The sequence below is a fragment of the Clinocottus analis genome, unplaced genomic scaffold, assembly GCF_023055335.1.
Source record: "Clinocottus analis isolate CAN_PGR_092001 unplaced genomic scaffold, fCliAna1.0.p SCAF_13, whole genome shotgun sequence".
In the NCBI taxonomy this organism is placed as follows: domain Eukaryota; kingdom Metazoa; phylum Chordata; class Actinopteri; order Perciformes; family Cottidae; genus Clinocottus; species Clinocottus analis.
In genome coordinates this window covers 18,393,312-18,416,095 of record NW_027175854.1, presented here as the reverse complement: position 1 = coordinate 18,416,095, position 22,784 = coordinate 18,393,312, and the positions used below count along the sequence as shown (strand labels likewise).

The 22,784-nt window shown below is 47.7% G+C and overlaps 1 protein-coding gene across 12 annotated transcripts in view; it reads right to left on the bottom strand.

Moving 5' to 3' along the window:
• Positions 1 to 22,784, bottom strand: part of rapgef1b (Rap guanine nucleotide exchange factor (GEF) 1b) — a 39,513-nt gene that overhangs the window by 11,922 nt on the left and 4,807 nt on the right. For 5 of the 12 annotated variants that reach the window (XM_068573419.1, XM_068573426.1, XM_068573427.1 and 2 more), the window contains exons 2-11: positions 7,978 to 8,123; positions 7,224 to 7,402; positions 5,625 to 5,781; positions 5,456 to 5,544; positions 5,217 to 5,381; positions 4,432 to 4,482; positions 3,793 to 3,907; positions 3,512 to 3,698; positions 2,649 to 3,164; positions 1,334 to 1,536 (exon numbers count right to left, since the gene is read on the bottom strand). In XM_068573419.1, coding sequence (XP_068429520.1) covers positions 1,334 to 1,536; positions 2,649 to 3,164; positions 3,512 to 3,698; positions 3,793 to 3,907; positions 4,432 to 4,482; positions 5,217 to 5,381; positions 5,456 to 5,544; positions 5,625 to 5,781; positions 7,224 to 7,402; positions 7,978 to 8,123 — 1,808 coding nt within the window. Of the gene's footprint in view, positions 1 to 1,333; positions 1,537 to 2,648; positions 3,165 to 3,511; positions 3,699 to 3,792; positions 3,908 to 4,431; positions 4,483 to 5,216; positions 5,382 to 5,455; positions 5,545 to 5,624; positions 5,782 to 7,223; positions 7,403 to 7,977; positions 8,124 to 17,935; positions 18,017 to 22,784 lie in introns of those variants that run through there. The other 7 variants (XM_068573423.1, XM_068573430.1, XM_068573431.1 and 4 more) reach the window with 5 other exon arrangements.

Here is a 22,784-nt window from a genome sequence, read left to right as displayed (position 1 = left end):
ATTTGTGACAATCTGGCAACCCACAGACCATCTGAACGAACACTTTCTTCTGGTTTTGTCGCTGCACAGTGAAGTCCTGGTACATTTCTATGGGTTGTTGCCAGCGTGGCTGTTCGAGGGGGGTTTCTAAAAATGATGTTGATTTGGAAAGCTGCAGGAGACTCACGCAACGTCCTCCAGTTTAGGTTCTTGTTTCCCTGAATGGTTACGACCGAGGTGTGAAGGTCAAAGTTAGCATGACAGGTAAACTCACTCTGCACAAATAATGCAGGACTTTCAGTGAAATCTGAAGTATTTTTCCATAATATTGAGTTTTAACCTTTTGTAAACTGCGCAAAAATTCTCCCGCGCCCATTTTAAGTCCCAGCATGCCCCATTCAGACAATCTTTTGGCATAAAATACGTAATATTGTTCCATTTTTGAACCGAACGACACAGTTTTTTGACTGAAACTCCTTCCCAACAGGCCCAGACTTTGTTTTACTGATGATTTTTGTTGCAGATTCCGATTCTTTAGGTCCTAATCTTTCTAAAAAATAATGAAAATGATTCTAACTGTGGTAGAAAATAGCGTGAGCATGTCGGACTCCAGCGCTCGGAAGAAGATTAATTTGTCGGGCCTTTTAAAAGGGTTTATTTTCTCACATGGCTCATCACAAGGTGCCCTCTCCTGCTAGCATTCATTTAACGATGTCTCTTCCTCTCTCCCCGTCAGAAAGTTGTCTCAATTAACCCAGACGGCGACCCAGATTAAGATAAGTGGACTGGAACTGATGCGTGGCTGATAAAAGCTGCTCTTATCTCCCGCTGACGACCAAACGTCTCTGCGTGCGCACAGAAGTCGGCTTTGGTTACCGAAAGGGGAGATGGAGAGAGAGAGTAAGGACGGAGGTGAGAGAGATAACAAGATAGGAGAGACTCGACTGACAAATAATGAGGATTCTCACTGGAAAGCACTTCAGGCCTTCTGCATGCTCTCCCACTCTTTGCCACCCGGCCAGCAGACGGCAGGAAGACATTTGGACCAGCAGAACCACAACGGGGTGTTTGTGTTGTTCACACGGACGCGTACGCTCGCCCTCACGGCGCTTCTAGGTACGATCTCACACATGAATAATATCATCAGCGGAGGCGTCGCCGCCTCGACGATGTGGTTTGAATTCGAGGGAAAGCGCTGAACCCGACAATTTAAGGAATTTAAAATTGCAGCTTTGCTCACAGAGTCCAAATTAGTTAAACCAACGATTCCATTCGACCCGAATGCAACAACAACAAAAAAAAACGCAGCACCATATGAAAGCAGCTGGCTCGCCTTCACGGAGAGGTTTCTTACCAGTTGCCTTTGTTTCGGGGGCAGAGCCGGAGGCAGCAGCGGCTCGTGCACCGAGTCGGTGCTGCTGAAGGAGTCGTTGAAGCCGTAGACCTCCTGGAAGCGCTTGTTGCGCTGCTCGTAGATGCTCTCGCTCTGGGGCATCTGGTAGAAGACGGACGGCTGCGGCTCCGAGTAGTCTTCCACAAACTGCATGTACTGGAGGACTGGAGGCGGAGGGAGAAACCGTTTATCATGCTGTGACTTTCAAAAAGACAAGAATAGTCCATTTGTTTGTGTAGATATGTGTGTACATGTATGTGTATATATATTTTTGAGAGTATTTAGATGGGTGTGAACACACAGGTGTGTGTATACATATTTGTATGTGTGTAGGTATGTATTTGTCCTTTTTATTTTTTCTATCTCTCATCACTATTCTTTATTTCTTTGAATTTTATTTATTATTATTATTTTTGTTTTATTTATATGATTATGTGTTTTATGTACATATATTGTACATCTTTTTTCTTTATCTGCATATCTAGAAAATCAATAAAAAAATTTGATCACAAAAAAAAGAATAGAGAATAGTCTATTTGTTCCCAGAGCTCATTTTGGATTAAAATAAGCCTCACTTCTCATAAAGGGGGCACTCCAGTGATCTAGTATTGCATTTCCAAAGTTGGGAGACTTACAGGAGACATATATAACCCCCAAAACATAAAAAATAAATAGGTAAACGTCAAAGCACTCCGTCTACGGGTGAAGCAGGTTTTCCACTAAAAATGTCGCCAACATGAGATCCCCAATTATTTTCTCAGCATTGACAAAACTCCTCCAGAGCCACAGAAGATATTTTACAACTTTTTTCACAGGCTGTGTAAAAGCCGCGGTGTCCCTTTGACCTAAAAACCCCACACGCATGTAGTCACACGCCATAAAAGGGTTTCAACGCGCTGGAAGGCCCGACTGTATGCTATGACGTGATACAGTAGCCCGACAGGAAGTGATGCAGCAGGTGTGTCACGACCAAATGACCAAACGATGCCCTCGCTGCCCCTGCGGCCGGCCCCATTGTAGCACATCCTGGTGTTCGCTTCCTGCCTCTATTCACAGTGAAACCTTTCCTTGACATCAGCTGTGCCTCGATGAACTGATAACAACGTGCAGCTAATTTCCCACTGACCCTCCCAGAAATCAACCTCACACCCTGACTGGATTCTTCCCGCCGCTGGACTCTTTGTCCCTCGCTTTGCCTCAGTGCCCCCCTCGTCTCATTTAAGCTCTTTCTTCTTCCTCGTCTTCATCGTTTCACTCCCATCCCCCCCTCACTCACTGTGTCTGCTTTTCTTTTCCGGCAGCGGCGGCGGGCTGGAGGGGACGTCCGCGTGCTCGCCGGCGATGTACTGAGTGACGAACACGCCGCCGTTGGTCTGGGGCATGGGGGAGATGGGCGTGAAGAGGGGGAACGGCGGCGTCGGGTGCAGCTCCTCCTCTGACAAATTGTCGTATTGGGAGGGGTAGCGCTCGTACAGCACCCGCGACCCGGCGTCGGGGAAGGGCTGGGTGCTGCGCCGCTTCTTCTGCGGGAGCGCGGGGGGCGCGCTGACGCGGAAACGCAAAGGGTTGGTCTGGTGGGGCTGCGGGGTCCAGTATTCTGGCTGCTGCTGCGGGGGAGGGGCGCTGAAGCGGGGATGCGAGGGATGCTGTCCCGGCACCGGGGACGAGGACTCGCTGTGGGACTCGGGCAGCGGGCTCAGGCAGCCCCCCACCGGTATGGGGGGCAGGTTCTCCCCCGCCGACAAGTCCTGGTGGAGGAAGTCGTAATCCGGGTCGTAAGTCTCCGTGTTGTCTGAAAAGAAGAAGAAAAGCATTTGAAGCACACAGTTCAGACTGAACACACAACCAGAATGTAGCACAACAACAAGTGAGATGAACAAATGAGACATAAGGAAACATGTATGAAGGGATAAACTCTACCAAAACTCATGTGTAGAAAATATGCAGAAGACTCAATCAAGCAGGAAGTACTGGTATACTGCAGTGGTAGATCTGACTGTACGTCTATTACGGTTAAAGTGTGCAACAGCTTTGGGTGTTGTCTGGTCAATGTGCTCTTCGTGTGTGTGAAGTTGCATTAGATTGAGTGTGATGAATTTCTATCGAAGCCCAACTACAGCTTTGTCTTCGTAGTCTCACCTAGCGTCTCACAGCTAGTGTTACGTGAACACTGACCGCTGTCCTGCTCCATGGACGAGAGCTGCTCGTCCGACTTGCTGAGTTTCCCCATGCTGCTGCAGGGAGACAGGCGCGGGGAGTCGCCGCCGTACGACTGGCTCCCGCCGGAGAAACGCCTCTGGAGGAACTCCTGCTCGTAGTCCTGCTGCTGCACGGACAAAAGAGAAGACCTTCAGCGCTCCGTTTGTCCTACTGGTCAGTTCAGTGAAACCTGAAGTTGCACAATAAAAAGGAAGCTCCACCTGTCTGTGGACGCTGCACGGCAGGCTGGAGCCGCGGCTCATCGGGGCGACCACGGCGACGCGCGTCGGCGAAGGGGCCGACTGGCGCTTCTTCGGGGGAAGAGCCGGTGGAGGGCTGCGGACGCACCAGCAAACAGAAAAACGGCAGGATAAGACGACAGGCGCGCCGGATGCGTTTGTGCAAGAGGCAAAGTCAAAACAGACAATCGAGGGAAGCACAACACAACACGCTGTCTCAGGCACGTATGCACACAAACCCATGTATGAATGAATGAATACATGAACACACACATCGTCATCCCTTTGAGGAATAGTGAGATGAAAGTGAGGGTGTTTCATGTTAGCCTCTCTCAGCTAGGACATGATGCCGACCTGCTTGTCAAACCTAAACTCAGCGAGTTAATACCGGGGTGAATGCACCATGACATGGAGGTCAGCGAAAAAGACACGACACAGGTCAGTCACACACGCTCATGCACTGCTCGGCCTTCTGATTGGATGATGGATTCTTGAGGGGAAGGCCCGGGATAAAACAAAAAGGTTGTGATGATGCAACCATGCAAGTCAAAGACACTTTCATCCAATCCAGAAGCTTAATGGGGGTCGAGGGTGTGATGTCATAGCTGCGGGCTAACATACTTCTCCTTCTGAGAGGGTCTCCTTTGGCCGGCGTCAGCACTCAACTGTGCTCTGTTCCCAGAATGCAAAGGGAAACCAAAGGTGAAACACATTGAAAAAGACAGCAGAGAGAGTCAGAAAGGACGAGACAGAGCAACAGACAAACCAAAGTGAGCCATATTTAAAGCCTGAAGTGTGAAAGTAATGAAAGGTTTGAAAGGAGTCTAGTATGTTGATTATTCAGCTCGAGCTGCAGGAAGCTCGCATGGGGAAAAGAAAACGCACGCTACACACATTTTCATTTTATTTTCAAAATCGAAATGGTCAAAAATCAGTGAAACTGAAACCCGGAACTCCCCTTTGCCCACATCTTAAAAACCTTCTCTATTCCACATCTGATGCCACCGAATCATTTTCGTTCCAAAAATAAAGTGTTACTAAAGTGAAACCGCTGCGGTGAATGAATCCAGAGTGGACGTTTGCTTTTATGAGAAGCGGCCAAAAGGTCACGACATTTCTGCGGCTGCATCGTCACCGCTGAGCCCTCGTCGTGGCTTCTCCTCGGACGGAGAAACCTTGAAATGAGAATTTTTAAAAATAGTTTGACTTTATCACGCCGAGAAATAGAGCCAAACACCACCAGGACTTCCTCAGTACTGTTTGACTGAAGGAAGCTTCAGTGAGAAACATTGTACTGCAGTTGAAACATTCTGCATCCTCTGATTAATGGATCGAACTATGACATCACGGTGCTGCAGTGTGTGTGTGTGTGTGTGTGTGTGTGTGTGTGTGTGTGTCGTCCTCACCTGAGCTCTGCCATCTTGGCTTCAGGAAGCGGGGGCTTGGGAGGCGCCACGTCCTCGTCTGGTACGTCGGAGGCTGCCTCTGCGGGAGGAGCCGGCGGCGGCGGCGGCGTCTTATTGGAGACCTCCTGCTCCCGATCTATCGAGGGCATCTCCGGCGACACGCTGCTGCACACAGAGAAGCCGACTGAGCGAACGAACCACGCCGGGCGTCTGGTTTGTATTCTGCGGCGCGCGCTCACCTCTCCGCCGTGATGGCAGGCGGCGCCGGTTTGTTCGGGCTGGTGGGCGACGGCTGCTCCTGCTTCTCGATGGTCAGCTTCACCAATTCCTGTCGGTGGACGATCGAGATTTTCAGCGTCCGCTACGACGATAACGCAGAACACGCCGCAGCGTCTCCTCCGGGCCTACCTTCACTCCATCCAGGACCGCTTTGATGACGCTGGTGACGGACGCCACGTTCTCCTTGTCCTCCAAGTCGATGCCGTCCAGCATCACCTGGTCCGCCCAACGGATGAGGTTGGCGAGGCTCTGGTACACGCGGTTGTGGCAGGAAGACAGCGCCGAGCTGTCGGGTGGAGGGAGAGTTTGCTTGTGTGAGGGCAAGAGTAGAGCATTGGGGGAAAGGACATATGCAACAGATAGAGACGCTATGCAACAACAAACTGTTGACAAATACACAATGTACCGGGCAAAGGAGCAGACACACCACACTTGATGTTCTTCCATCTACCAGCTATTAAACTACATATTTATGTGGCAGTTGTTGAGGCGCCGCATGCCTGGCGACACGCTTGGAGTCGTGTCGGCCAAAGAATGTACCAGCACACGGGGAAGTTGTGGAAGGGGAGTTGTTCCTGCCTGCACAGAGCGGGACATTTAGAGCCGGCACCGAGGTGTGGCCCGGGCCTGCGCCGACACGCCGCCGCTGATTCACAGCGCTGGAATATCCACCCGCTGCCTCGGCTCTACGGCGAGCAGGAGGCCGCTGTGGGGGTTAGCGGAAGGATTTAAAAGGACGGTGATGCAGCTGGAAGGGTGGAGAGATTTGACCCAGAAAAGTTACAGTAGGAATTAAAATAAAGTCCACAGCTGTGAGTGACTCGTCAGTGTGACTGCAGATGTGTGTTCAACACACAAACCTTTTGTCAAGGAAGCCCTTTAATCAACTTAGCACTGTGTGCCACAACCGCGGGTAGGAGTTACACCCACTGTTGACCTACTTATTTGACCGATATTGATTTAAATCACAGTAACGCTGTCGTACACCGCGCATGTTTAACAGATGCAGAGACATTGTTCACATTATTAACGTGCGAGGGTAAAACTCTTCTTTGTCACACAACAGTAACCTGATGTACGGTAGTTTATTTGCAAAAATAACTATCTACTGAACTTCCACTGTGATCTACTGGGAGTTGACTCCATTCGACTGAGGTCAAATCCGCAGAGGCGCCGGCTTCTGGATGTTGCAGCAACAATCCATCAATCTCTTCTAAACACAGGGCTGCGAGATAGAAAACCCGTCACCTCTGACCTCCACAGTGTCGTCTGTACTGACGGGAAAAGGCACAAAGACAGAGGAGTTCCAACGTGTCCTGACAATCCACCCGAAACTGCAGCGAAGGCAAGTGTCGCAGAAAGCGTTTACCAAACTCAGAGTAAAACAAACACGCTATCGCTTAATGTATCCGAAGGTCACATGTCTGATAGCGCGAGCGTGACTTTAAAGTCTTCAGGCATCGAGTCCAGGAAGCTTTGAAGCCCGTCACAACACCATCGATGCTCACGAGCTGCCGGGCCTGTGGTCGTCTCCGTCGTGCTCGAACATGTCCTGCATGCATACCGATGACGCTGTGAGTGACGAATGAAATGAGCAATGAAATTTAAGAAGAAAAGGGGAGCAAACTGGAAGCGAGAGTGTTTTGAAACGGCTGGTTGTGGGATATAAAAAGTTTGCAGACGCCACTGGTTAAAAAAAGACCTCGTTTGTATTCATATCCAACGTACCTGTGCTGTATCCGGGCCTCTATCTGCACCAGAGGCAGGATGGCTTCCAGCACCTTGCTGGCCGAGCCCGGGAGCATCTCCAGCACCTTCTTCTCCACGACCATTTTGTCCACGATTGTCTTGAAGTAGCGCAGCGCACTGACCACGTCCTTCTCGTGCTCCTCCAGCCGGCTGACCTTCTGCAAAAAAAACAGATGCGATGACACCGAACGTTATTTCAGAACCACACACACACAGCTACTTTACACAAGCTTTTGAAAACATTAGGAGCAGTCTATCTATTATTTGGACCTCCACCACAGTCTGGTCTTCATGGTTTGCCTGCAGTTCTAGGAACCATCTATCAAGCGATGTGGCTCGGAGCCATTTTGCTCCTACAGCAACGGCTCTTTCAGCTTCTCTGTCGGGTCACAGCAGGGCTGCGAGGGAATATAGTCTTTACACCGAAAGCCTTCAGAGGGAGTGGAGGAGTTCATTCAGGAAGCGGCCCACTTCCATTCATGTCTTTATAGGTTTAGACACCTGCTGTAGCGCAGCCAGCCGCCACAGCGACTGGGAAGCTGTGGGAACCAGCAGGGAAACCCGCGCAGATACACCGACACACAATGGCGTCCGGGAGCACAAAACATTACAACAGGAAACTAATTGTTTCACAAATAGGCAAACAAACACATCGGGGAAAAAAGGTGGGAACGAGATGCATTTTCCCACAATACACACACATTTTCTGGCTCCTGAAAACACACTGGCGCACCTTGTTTGTAGGTTTCTCTGTGCTCTTGGCTGCCGGCTCGGGCTGCAGCTGCTTGCCCTTCTTGGATGGCGTCCTCTTGATCTTGGGAGAGTGGAACTTGTCCATCAGCTTCATGGTGAAAGAGGACAAATGGGAGCGCTGCGAGTCTGAGGACCAGAGAGACAACAGAGAGCGTTCAGATTGAGGAGAGATTCTCAGGGGGGGTAGGGGAAAACAGATAAAAGCAGGTGGCATACGCCCACTGAAGGGTTGATATCACTTTCCCACAATGCAACTGAAATTATACCCAAGTGACCAGCAGAACACCAGCTAGATACAACAACAACACTGCATGTTTAAGGAGAAAAATATCACGAGCGAGCCCATTTCATCTGCTCTTCCAGCTCCAACCAATCAATCTGATGGACAGAGAGCCTCCTCCTGTGTGTGTCATGTGCACGCATGTGTGCACGCACACGTGTGAGTGTACGCAAAGAGAGACAAGGACAGTGGAAAAAAAGAGTGTGATTATAATAAAATACTGTAGTTAGGCCTGAGATGAAAAATTGCTTCATGGTACATAATAGCGGCGCAATTTGAGCATAACTCCACTTGTTGGCTGCAGAGACTCGTGTTCATCTCAGGAGAGAAGAGACTCGTGTTCATCTCAGGAGAGAAGAGACTCGTGTTCATCTCAGGAGAGAAGAGACTCGTGTTCATCTCAGGAGAGAAGAGACTCGTGTTCATCTCAGGAGAGAAGAGACTCGTGTTCATCTCAGGAGAGAAGAGACTCGTGTTCATCTCAAGAGAGAAGAGACTCGTGTTCATCTCAAGAGAGAAGAGACTCGTGTTCATCTCAAGAGAGAAGAGACTCGTGTTCATCTCAAGAGAGAAGAGACTCGTGTTCATCTCAAGAGAGAAGAGACTCGTGTTCATCTCAAGAGAGAAGAGACTCGTGTTCATCTCAAGAGAGAAGAGACTCGTGTTCATCTCAGGAGAGAAGAGACTCGTGTTCATCTCAGGAGAGAAGAGACTCGTGTTCATCTCAAGAGAGAAGAGACTCGTGTTCATCTCAAGAGAGAAGAGACTCGTGTTCATCTCAAGAGAGAAGAGACTCGTGTTCATCTCAAGAGAGAAGAGACTCGTGTTCATCTCAGGAGAGAAGAGACTCGTGTTCATCTCAGGAGAGAAGAGACTCGTGTTAATCTCAGGAGAGAAGAGACTCGTGTTCATCTCAGGAGAGAAGAGACTCGTGTTCATCTCAGGAGAGAAGAGACTCGCGTCTCAGGACAACTCTCCTTGCCTCTCCAAACCAAACCGAGTCAGAAGATAAGTGCTCATAGCAGCGCGGCAGAGAGGAGGGTGCGGTGGGCTTATCAGTGACAAAATTACACCTTTATCAGTCGTAATCTGGCTTCAGCGCGACAACAGCGGGATCTGACATTCCGCGGTCATCAGCGTAAAAAACACTGAATGCTGAATAGCGGGCGGCAGCAGGAAAACACCACGAGCCGGGCCTCCAGCCGGGCGTCGCTTTCATCTGCACCATCGATCCACATGCGGCGCACATATCCACCTTCGGTTATCTCTCTCTCTCTCTCTCTCTCTCTCTCTGCCCCTAATCCTCCTCATCCTTTACTCCGAGCAAAAGCCAAAGTTTGCTGATGCAGCCGCGGACGACTGTGTGTCTCATTAAAAATGTTGATGAGAACGCTTCCAGTACAGTTTCCTGCCGATGCGAATGCATGTGACGAGGCAGCCGCGAGCCCTCAGGCTGTTGCTTCACGCAAAAATCTGATGTTGCACAAAATTAAATCAAAGCTGGCTGTTCTGCAGGCGTTGTTGGCAAGTCACGGCCGATTGAATAAACTACTGGACGTGGATCGCACCGTGCCGTGTCGCCTTAAATCTGCATTTTCTGACCTCGTTGCAAACATCCAAACAAGTGAAAGCACTCACAGAAACACACAAATGTATTGCTCAACAATACTGCCTGGATGTGAGTCAACTCTAACTGTTAGAAGGCACGCGCTAGACAAATATAGAATTATTGTGAATTTCATTCGTAGCCCAGTTGTGTCACTAAAAAGGCAAAACTGCCGTCCTCCTCCTCCTCATTCAGGGTGTTATTGCCACCGTCAGTGGAGTAAACAGATGAAACAGCAGCCAGTCTGCCAGGCAGGATGTGGGAGCCAGAAGGAAGACAAAGTCTTTGAGCGTATCAGAGTCAGACGAGTGACTCGACAGTGAAGACGCTGCAGACGGGGACGACCAGCCGTTGCAGCTCGGCCTCGAGGGACGCCGAGCTGCGTCGCAGCACCTAATGGAGCCCGAATAGCAAAGCTCGGGGCCGACAGTGTGCGAGGGCTTTTTTATGTGCACCCTGAGGCTACACACACACCTGTGCTAGCGAGTTTTGCGACAAGTCAGGATGCAATCCTGGCAAGGTTTCCCTTTCCGCACAGTGTATATTGGACCTCACGCCTTTCTGGTTGCACAGCAGCCTCCATATAAATTTAGTCTCACATAATCCAATCTGTTTGACCTTGTTTCCCTCCTATTCCTGGCATAAGTGTGAGGCCCGTGGCTGACGTCCCGATACGCTGGACCCTCTTCGCTCAATCCCGGCTTTAAAAACAGGCCCAGAAGGACCGTGTGCGAGTTCACAGCTGCAGCCCGGCTCCCCGAGTCGAGAAGCAGTGTGACATCAGCGCAGTGAGTCACCGCCGTGATCGATAAACACGCCATCGCAAACCCCCACCGCTCAGCTGTTTATCATGCACGCTGGACCGCGTCCAAGTCTCTGCTGCTCCCTGTTCATTTTTCTACCACCTCCCTTCCTCTCGCTTCAGTTGTGAGAACAGAAAGCCCTCCTCAAGAGTTCACTGGAAGTCAGAGGGTTCAGAGAGGAAATGACATCATCCACACAAAGAAATGAACACGGTGAGAGAGGGAGAGCGTCAGCGAGAGAGAACACAGTGAATTTCTCTGTTATGGTCGTGCGTCCGCCTTTCGCCGTCTGCTGCTGTCCAGAGTTACGAGGCGGTGATGTCATCGCTTGTAATGTCTATTGCACCGAACCGCACTCGTCGTGGGCTGAATATGGACTGAAAGAAACCTCACGGTGAAAACGTGCGTTTCCTTTATTATTTTCAGCTCCCGTTCTGCTGGAAAACTCTGCAAAAACACCTGCGAAACATTTTCATACACAATATTATTCTCTGGAGACAATATCTGGACTGTGACTGGCTGGAGACCAAAGCGGGCGGATCATTCGCTGCCACCTTTTCCTCCTCGAGTCCTTCTCGTGCTTTCCAGATTTGTTCCTCGCTCCGTTTAAAACACACAACAGCAGCCGGCCTGATGAACAGTTGAGTGCGGTTGCACTTCCATAAAGGGTTAGATTTGACTTCTGTCGTAAACTGCCACACACACACACAGACACACACACACTTCCCATGAACTTCTTTGTTGCACTGCGACCTCTGAGTACAGTGAGATTGGTTTATAGTGATGCAGTTATTAAGACTCTTGTATATAGCAATAAAACACATGAACAACATTTGGCACAACGACAAAAAACCAGGTGACATTTTTCATGATGCTGTAAAATCTACATGAAAAATGCCAAATCAGGGAATCCCTCAAATCAGATCGTTAACACAAAACAGCGTCGTAAATGATTGAGCTAGTAAACATCTTTAGGAGACATTGGACTGCTTAAATACTCGACTGCTTTGAAAAGCCTCGGGGACATTTTAAACAAACACTCGAGTCTTGAACGAGGAGGGTTCTCACATCGTGAGCCTCAAAGCGTCATCACACAAGAAGTAAAGCAAACACACACAGAGGACATCATATATACACACATGTGGGTGCTTTGTGTATTTTCTCATTGCTCCATGAACCCCCAAATATTCTGCTTAGCAGAAAGGTGCGATGTCAAATGGAAACTAGACCGATCCAGGTTCCCCCGACACACACGCACCAGTAAAAACAATCCTTCTGGATTATAGTTCTCTATCTCTATCTTTAAAAAACAAGTACAAACTCATCGTACTCTCAAAACATCAACAGGGACTTCCCCTGCGATCTCTTCTTCAGCGTGCGTGTGAGGAAATGATCTTAACGGGAAAAGAAAAATGTTTGTGTCTTTTGGCGTCAGGCAGATTTAATTGTTTTTAAAGCTTTTAAACACCTTTAAGGCTTTCTGACGGAGACACTGGCTTCCAATAAACTACGTTTTATTAGTGTAAACAGTGAGTGTTTCTATTTAAAGGCCTCTGTGAGCAGGAGAAGGTTAATATGTGAGGTTATAGTTTAATGAACCACACAATATTCACATACAAGTAGTTTTACTCACATCCTTGATTCTACTTGGTGCTACACTTCCATGTGAGGTTTGCTTTAACCGATTTGGCCTTAAACTATTTATCTTCCATCTAGATGAACACAATGCTGCCAAAGGTCCGGACAGATAGAGAGTTAAATATTTCAGTGGGAAACAACAGGATCCCGGTTGATGGACGAGATCCCTGCAGCACGACTGATGAGCGCAGACACACCAGCTGATGGGCCGGCGGATTGATCTGGTTCCTGTTCGGTACAGGTGTGATCTACACAGGACAGCTGGTTGGCCCCACGCTAATCCACCCGCCACCCCGACACGCGCTAGGAATAGGATGAAGAACCGGGTGGAGGGATCCAGGGGAGGCCGTGCGTAAGGTCACACACACAGCTGTCACCTCCCGCCGAACTCCCTCTCAGCGACCACCGCTCAAAGGAAGAAGACGGGCGACGCCAACGAGGACTGAGAGAGCGTTTCTGTTCAATACTTAAGACTACCTTCTCAAAAAAGTGGGACTGTGTGGAGAATGAAGTGACCCCTGAAATTAACTATCTGCTGCTGCTCTCTATACTGAGACCGAATGACAATCTATGAGTTTGTGCACACACACACACACACACACACACACACACGATGGAGCTTAACAAAGATGCAGATGGGTTGCACCTCTCTTTAAACTGTTAAAACACAGAATCCGTCTTGCCACACTTAGATAAACGTCGTAAAATATGAGCGAAAACGCTGCGTAACGCGTGTAAATAGACGGTGCATTGCTTATAAGCAAATATGCCTGCAATGACGCCTTATTTGGCTCCATAGCAAGTGAATTACCGTCTGCTGCTCTGTAAAACAAAACAAAAAATGCAAAAAAAGGTGTGCGGTGCCAGGTATCTTATCTTCATCGTACCTGCTGCAGAGCAAGAGTATGGAGTCGAGGCCCGAGGCGCCTGAGATGAACAGCAGGGAGGAAAGGAAAAATGAGAAAAATGCAACAGGAAATAATGAAGTGGTTGGTGAATTATTTATTCCCCTCATTGTGGTAGTTGGCTTCCTGCTGGGTGAGTTCAATGTTCAATAGGAATCCTGTGCATGTCCTCAGTTATCAACAAGCAGCACTGTAGGGAGTGTGTGCTGCAAAAAGATGGCCGCCAGGAGAGGCAGCCTGCGATGGAACGAGGCCCCTCATGGAGGAAGACGTCCGGTGGCGGCTTTGCAGTTGTCCCGCTGTGCCGGTTCAACAACGAAGCCGCAGACTGAGAGCCTGCAGGCTAGTTAGCGAGTAAGTAAAGGAGATGCAGGAGACGCTAAGTGCTCAGCACGCTTAGCATCTATTGTATTCCACTTGACAAATGAGAAGAAGAAGAGTTTTCATTTGGCAAATCTAATTGCAAACGGACGCATTTAAATACTGGATTTCGTCAGCGGCTCGCGTCCCAATGACTTCTGAAGTCCTGAAATAAACATAACGGGCAAATCATTTTTGACTCGACATCTGTGTAATTACATCAGTCGGCGCTAACTGAAAGGGCTGATTGAGATGAAGGCGTCGCTGCAGTGCGAGAAAATAGCTCTCTCTCGGCGCACATATGCTGTATATTATAACGTACAATTACGTTTCAAAAGGAGAAACCAGAATTCTCTTTTCACACTTAAGTTTCGTGGTTTTTATGACATTGTTTGTTTGTGAGCAAGACGAGGTCTATTCCTGAACCAAATCCGCTATTTCACGCTATGAATAACTTGCATGAAAGTGCCAGCCGGTATGTAAATGGCGAGTAAAGCCGTCCCACCAGCCATGGGTCAACGATCAGGAGCAAATATCAACGTGTACGCTCGGCTGCATGGGAACAGACGGCCCGGTCACGGCTAACAGAGCGTGGACACACACACACACACACACACACGCACACACACACAAAACGCGGGCGATCCATAACCCAGATCCATATTTTGTTTTTTTAAAACGGTTAACCTCGTGTGTTTCCATCGCCTGTGTTCATGACATGACGATGAGAAAGTCAATGAAAAAAGAACGGGCGCTCTCTTTCTGCGAGCGAACACATCTGCTGTCAAATCTGACCACGGAGATGACACAGGAGACCGAGTGAAAAACATCTCTACGGGGAAACTCCTGCTCTGTGAAAGAGACATTACCCGAATGAGTCATGAGATTAAAACAATATCAAAAAGTACCCTCGATCAGCTCGCTCACCGTTTTGGAAAGCTCTTTGAAAAAGGGGGGAGAGCAACATTATCCATGCAAATGTCTTCCACTTCCAGATCTCATCAAAGTGACCTCACAAGACTGTGTGACGCATCTGAAAAGTGAGCTGGAGCTATTATCTGAGAGGATGAAAACATTGCATTAAGACATAATAACTGAGCAACACGCAGCATGCAGAGGCACATCACACAATCCGGCCTAATCTCGTGGTGACACACCTCGCATTCTTGAGTTATTTGTGTCGCGTTGTGCTCTCGTTACTCAGGATGAATGACTAAAGTCAGACACATCACATCCAGACACTTCCACCGCATCTACAGCGGAGTTTACGGGACAAATACCCCATTCACGCTGTCACAAATGTGTCTCGTTTGGGGTTTAAAAAGGCCCTCTGAAAAGGACTTGTGTGTTTTTTTTCGTGGCCCTTTGAAACACAAAGCGATCCGGGGGATGCTCGCTCCATTATCTGAATCTTCTGTCGTGTACAGCAATAGAGCGGCGCCTCCAAGCGATGTTTTGCGAGCGCCGAGTCACAAGGTTATATTCTCTTGGAGCAATATAACAGAAAAACAGGGTTTGAGGCAGAACAGTGAGGGGAGACAAACATTGTGTTCCTAACAGCTTAAAATAAACCACGGTGCTGAAACTCAAGGCCATGCTGATGTCAGGACAGGCAATGCCATGTGGAGGGTGTGTAGATATTGGGGGTAGTGGGTCAATGTGAAGACTCTGAAAGGAAGCCGAGTCTCTCGCTGCCAGCAGGAGCATCGGCGCCGCCTCGCAGGGAGAAACGCTGGAAGGTTGCTAAAGACAAGCATCCTGCATTTTGTTTAAAAGCGTCCAAATGCAAGTTTACAGACAAACACAAAACGTCTTTCTAGTCGGTTTTGAAATATTTTCACCATTGTGCTATGCTATACACACACACAGTTGATTACTTTCATCAAATTAAATACATAATGCTACTGACGCACATTGTAAAACAGTAAAAATTCAGCATATTGGGCCTTATAAATATTGTTTAATTTGTTATTTGCAAAGTAAGAGTGTGTGTGTGTGTGTGTGTGTGTGTGCGCGCTCCAGCTTACTGTCAAATTGTGGACTTGGGGTTAAGTGTTAATGCATGAGCAATATAAATAAACAGGACTTTCTGCATTACTACACAAGCTGCTTTATTTGCTGTGGTCGTAATTTGAAGCGTTATCACGGCATTTAATCCAAAGTGAGTCATTTCACGAACTGCAGTTTAATTACCGATGAGAATAATTTCTTGAGGAAATAAAAACTGCTCTATCAGATTGAATCCAACAGAGACACATGGAGGGACTCAGACGCAGAGCGTTACTGTGACACATGTGAGCCGGCAGCTTGGAAGAGGCCGAGACTACTGCCTGAGTCTCTTGTCGTGGCATAAAGTCTCAATCCCCAATTTCACTGAGACGCCAACGAGCTTCTTCCAAAGATCCGTCTGCAGAGATATCATCTGTATTTCTCTGGTCCACGGCCGTCACTGCCTTCCTTCCTCCTTCCTAGCAGCGTGGGATGATGCCGACGACATTTACACATCTCTGTGCGAGGTGGAGTACTAAAAAAATAAAATGCTTCACCAAATACACTCCTGGTGGCTCAGTTCCCACATTAACCCCATCGCCCCCGAGCGTACTTTGACTAGTGTTACTCATCCATTCCTCTGCTTCACTGCTTTCTTACGGCCACTCTTTCACGCCCTTCCTTTTAGGTTAATGTGTGCGTAATTCCAACTAAACTAAGAGCAATACATTAGTTGCACTGCAACAGCTTTACTGTTACAATAAGCACATTATTGCATGACACCACACTGCATTGACTCTGGGCTGCGACTGACCGTTGAGCTCATATGAATATTCAAATGACCTCCACTCTTTGGCAGCGACTCCCAGTGTCTCATGGTGGGCACTGGACGAGCTAATGGAACCAGTTAATGGGAGCACTTGGCACCGCGGTGCAGCGGGGTGGTGCTGAAAGCTGTGGAGGAAGCCCCGAGGTCTAGGTCACTCAATTGTCCCATGTACAACAGACACACACATGCACACACACGCACATCGACGGTAACAAATGAGGAAGCACAGGCTGCCTCGACACTATTCAACATAAAGTGAAAGGTTGCAGAGGGGATGCCACAGGGTTTGGTCTTCAACAGCATCGACGACAAATAGAAAGTAGTCCACGGCACATTTTGATGCACAAACTGTAAACGTGCAAAAGAAACAACAAGAAAGCTGCACAGACTGCCAGAGCCACAAAAGGGTTGAGCAAACAGCTGGATGGAAATAAGGACGGGTCCAGAGGTGAACCTGCAGCATAGCAGAGAGGCAATTAATGTCGTCGCCTGAAGGAGGATTAAAAACACAATTAACTTGAGTCCCTGTGTGTGTGTGGCTGCAGGAAGCAGAGAAATCACTCAGAAATCAGCAAATAATAATGAAAAAAACAAAGAAAAAACCCGAAAGTATTAGAATTTGTTGCAGTGTTGTGAAAGTTAAAAATAATGTTTTTTTAATAAAACACCTCACACATGTCATCAGCGTTTACATGATGAACATGTATCGTATGATTAGAGCAATAGAAAGATGGAAGATTAAATTAAATAGTTAAGTGTATAATCAATAATAACATTAACTTTATCTATGCAGCGCCTTTAAAAGCAGATTTCATAAAGTGCTTTGACAGACAAAGCAGCAGAAGAAAGCCAATAAAACAGACAAAGACAAACAAATCAATACAGTACAAATTAACTAATAAATGTAATTTAAATGAAATATATCTCATTTTTTCTCATGTGATGGCTCCTGGTTGCCCTGGTGTGTGGAAGGAACGAGGCTGCAGTGTAATGGATGTACAGCGTCATGCTGGAGGACACGCCAAGCACATGTGAAGCAGAGTGTTGAAAGCGGGAAATCACACAGCACACACACACAGACACACAAACACACACAATCCTTGCTACCCCTCCTGTTCCTTCCCCCCTGACGCCGAGGCCACCGGCACAGTTTCCTCGTCTCCCTCGTTCAGAGCCGCTCCCTCTTTTCTGGACCGACTTCACAGCCCAGACTCAGAACCTTTTCCTCCACAGATCCAGCGTTTAACACCTCACCTAAACAAGCACGGCTTAATAACACTCGGCTTAATAACACACGGCTTAATAACACAGAGCATCGACGCTCGAGCGAGACAAAGAAGCCGAACCGCCCGGCTGAACCTCGACACAGACCGATCCCCCGGCCGACCTTCTGGCTGCAGCGGTTTGCTGCAGTTTGTAGAAAACCATTTAGCGTTCTGGACCGAGGGGTTTCCACAGAGACAGACAGGCAGCAGGTTCACCTTGGGTGAAACCAATAGACTAAAGAACCACAAAGTGCTATAAATACCCTGCTTGTCAGGATCTGTAACATCAAGCGGCACCAGAACAGCGACGCTGCGACAGCTACAGGCTGAGATGGATCCAGAGAGAGATCGGTGAACGGCAGCTTTGGCAAGAGAGACCAAAACAAACGGCAAACTGTAACACGCTTGAGATTTGAGAATGATCCAAACCAGCCACAGGAGAACACATCACTTGCCTGCCATCGCACAAGACAGACACAGATATAAGCAACAGCGTTCTGGTTAGTCAATGGCCTCGAGCAGCGAGGAGTGGTACCACTCTCCCCGCTAGAGAGCCGCACAATGCACATCTTGTCTGGACAGGGGGCCACTTGTCGTCCTCTTGACACTTTGTGCACGCACACTGCGTCGGACAAGACAGACCGACACATGCCGAATAATACACACTCATGCCACAGTCGAACCAAACACTTTGCATTCGGGTTGTTTTGCAGCCTCTTAAAAACAAGAAGGACGAGACACTGACGAGGATGCAGTGGTGGTTTAAACTGTGTCAGTGATGAATAATCCAACACTCATTAAAAAAACTACAATTTCTTTGTACTCATCATGCACACAAGAAAAAGTCCATAAATGTGGCACTTTAAATGAATATTCCCATTACTGTCCATATTCAGAATGTGTATATTCACATTTCACTGTATTAACATCTATTTACAGACACAACACTACTGCACTTCTGAGCTAAGTCTATTGTTGTGGTATATGTATATATCTTTAAAAAAAGGTCACCAAACGGCGACAAGATTGTACGTTGTGCGTTTGTGGTGTTGACATTGTTCCCCACATGAAACTGTCATATATTTGGGAGGAACTTGACTTGAAGTTTAAAAGACCGCATTGGCTCTATTGTTGAGGATCGACAATAACTCCTTAAATTAAATCTCTTAAGCTTGAAATGAATACAAATATAGATGTTGTGGGTTTTTCACACATTTTGTTATGCGGCCGTCTAACAGTGGAAATATTCATTTGAAAAAGTTGCGTCATCGTATCAGCATATCATTTTCCTGCTGCGTATTGATCCTCTGAGTGCAGCCTCGCTGCAGCCGTGTTGTTGCTCTGAACACAGACGGACCGACAACGTCGGCTTTTCTTTGCAGCCGTTCAAAGTTTAGGCTAAAAAGAGCCCGACGAGAAAATCTGACCAACAGAAAAGATCCGCCTGCATGATGATACTGAAGTAATCATTAAGTACGGGTCTATAAACAAAAGCATGCGGATGTTTGAACATTCAGCTGGAGATCAATTTCAAATGTAAAGTTCATCTGTTCTGCATTAGTTTCACCTGAAGAACTCGTTATCCAACTGTGTCAACAGATCTGCAACACTACATGTGGAAAACATCCGATATGCTTTGAAAGATAAACAGGAAGACTTATTAGAAATGTGGTTTCCTCTCCTCACTTAATGGGAAAGAGATCATATTGTTTTGTAAGTCCTGGTTCATTTACACAAGTGTCTACAGGCGGGTTGAGAGGAAGGTTTTCCTTTTGTAATGTTTTGCTTTTGCTTGTTTTTTTGTGCATTTTTGTCCTCATTTGTTTCAGTTTGGCCGAATACAATATGGTAGTGTGTTTGTTATCACGGCTATGCTTGTATCAAGTCAATGTCTGATATGTGTTGCCTCACAACTATAATAACACAATTATTTAGACAATAATGAAGCACAAGAATGTTGACAAGATGAACCAGAGACCATCTTGCGACGGGGTCTCACATCGAGCTACGACGTCCCATCAGGCAAGAGGTGTCAAGTAGGAGGCAGGGCCCCTTCCTCACTTCCTGCCTCCTGCTTCCTTGCTCGGACCACAACCACTTCATTTTAAAGTCAACTACAAGTCTGTTTTGGATCTTGCACGGTTGTGTAGCGGCCACAGAGCTCTGTGCTCAGACGTCACGAGGTGGAAACAAACCCAGCGTTGCTGTCGGGGCTGATTACAATGAAAAGGTTGTGTTTTTATCTACCTCAGAGCAAAATTAGAGAAGATATATGCAGAGCATAAAGTCTGAATGAGCGAAGACTTAAGAGGATATATTTCCTGTTTGATCTCCACAGAGCAAAGTTCACTGATAGCAGGAGCAGACTTCCTGAGAAGCTCATAAAGCCACAAAACACTGGCTTATTCGGGTTGCATGAGGAGGAACAGCCAAGAGGAAGTGGGTCAGTGAAGGTAGACACACTCCAACAGAACATCCAAGCTCTCAGTCACTGATGGAATAAACATGCATCTATGAAAGCATGTCATGTATGGTTTAGTTATGATAGAAATCATCAAACCAGCGATTCAGAATCATTCATGTACCCAGACAAGCACACACACATACACACAAACACGCGCCCACAGTTCCCTGAACAACAACAGCGACTTGTTTGCAAGCAATGTCAACTTCTGTCTCTCCATTCCTGATTTAGACTGGCATCGGAAACTGGCAGCAACGGTGGGACATCCCCTTCATTGTGTGCCAGCTCCCTGACCCGCACCACGCCACCCAGGGCTCTGCAGGATTTGACACACTCAACACAAGAGCCGACGACTTGCCAGAAACCCCCTTTTCAGGATCCGCGCTGCTATTGAGACGGTTGCTTTTGGTTCGCACCGAGGCCGCCGTCTCCCTGGTGCTCACTTTGGCTTCTTGGGAAATTGGAAAATGGGCATTAAACAACCATATCAATCACAGATTGTGCATGATGGCGAGACTTGACTTCCTTTGGACAAAAATACACTCCAATAACAGCTCTGTTTGATGATGTATGGAGGTATCTATAAAGTGTAGCTCTGCAGGAAACGTTAGAGAAACATGAGCTGAAACAAGAACTCGATTTTAATCTCATTGCAAAGCAAGAACTGATAGAAAACGTCATTATGAGGTTCACTCGTGGTTCTCAGTTTGAGTCCTCCCAGGGATTATTTTAAGCCTTCACCACGCAACTGATGCAATTAAGTTGTTACAGGACAACAATACCTAAACACAGTACAAACGTCCAGGACTTCAAATCACTAAGTCATCGTACAGGTCATTGAGATTGGACGGTATCAGGAGGCTGTGGAGGCTTCGGGTTTGGTGAAGTGTTCTTTCAGTCTGGATGTACAAGCAAGAAGAAGAAGAAGAGACACTGAAGGTGTGACGAGGTCAAACAGCTGCATCCTAAATGTTTTGTACATCTGCATGGACATTGCTATCTAGCTGATTATGCTCATATGAGATTGGGAAAGTGGAATCATCCTCTGGGTGACCCTTACTGTGTGTGGTTTAAAATATTAGCATCATCCCCCGCGGCACGGCTCAGCTGTGGCTTAAGCCAGACCTCCTCGTCTGGAGCGCCATGCCGTCCGTCAGTTTGAGACGGCGCTCGAGCTGCTCGCCCCAGAAGAGAGCCGTACGAGCACCGACTCTTCCTGCCCGCTGGACTGAAACGCACAGATTTATGAGGCTGAGCGCAGCCCAGACTGTGTGTTTTCAAAACAAGGCATTATGGCACTCTGCACTGTGTAATTGCACAATGATGGACTCCACTACCTTGATTATGGAGCCTCTGTGTGCCACCAGCTCCCCAGGGTGAGATCTGTTCACGCAGCTTAACAGAAGCACAAACTCACTATGAAAACGAGCCAATCGGACCGCGTTAACCCTCCGACACGTGGGAGCAAGACAGGCGTGTTGGGTTTAACATGCCAAGATCACAGACCCACAGTCCAATACCATTTTTTTGTTGCTGTATTGTGTAACTGGATTACGACCGCAGCATCTCGGCGTGGAGACTAAAAGCAGCAATGGCTTCTGTCCACGCGCTTTGGAGGCGATAAGGCAGAGAGGCAGCCTGCGATGGAGGATGTGGCCCTGCAGGGCAGCCTCCTCGGGCTGGGTCCGCCCGAGACTTCAGCGGTGCAAATGAGCACCTTCTGTAAAGCCACACGACACAAAAAGCACAGCGAGGAATGTCCCCTGCACTTCACTCTGCCAGCGAGACGATTTTACATTCAAGTTCCAAAACGGGCAACAGCAGCCTTCGACAAAGAAGTACACATCCCCAACAAGCAATGCAAGGACGCATTCATTTCAACACACAAAATAAAAAAATGTAAAAGCTGAATAAATGCATAGTGTGCACGCAATGAAACTTCTGTACACAGCGACTTCTGTCACTGAAGCCTGTGCTGGAGAATAATTTATAGCAGGAAATAGAGTCCCTTTTCTTTCTGGCCCGTTCATTTGCATTCTTTAAAGAAAAGACTTATTTTGGCTCTGTGCTATTAGTATTGAGGGAAAAAACACAAAATCCAAACACTATCTGGTATTTTCATTGTTATTATCATTTAAATGGCCAAAATAAAATGCTGAATCTTTTTTTTTTAAAGGGGAAAACCAATGTCAACGGTCCTGTTTATTCAACACAAGGTAAATAGTGTGGTTGCATGCCTCAGGAGGAGATCTGTATGTATTTGTGTATCTTTACCTGAGTCCTCATCTAGATCCCCCTGCAGAGAGGAGTCTGTGTCCTCCGAGGAGGCCGGGCTCCTCCAGCCTACATTGCCCATCCAAGAGGCTCGAGTCCGCACACAGCTACGAGTCCTGAGGCGATGTGGATGCGTATACTTTTTTGTACGGCGGTGACTTTGCTGCTCAGGCTGGCATTCTTCACGCCGATCGCTCAACAGCGCTGCTGAGAGTTAGTCACAAGCTGACTGATCCGCATGATCCTTCTCTGTTGAGTCAGACACACTGCGCCGCACTTCAGAGGAAACATCCACAAATAGCGCAGGCGGGATTGAAAAGTAATGTGTTTTTTTCCCTGAGTCGGTTGTTTATCAAGTAGTTATTTTCGTGAAT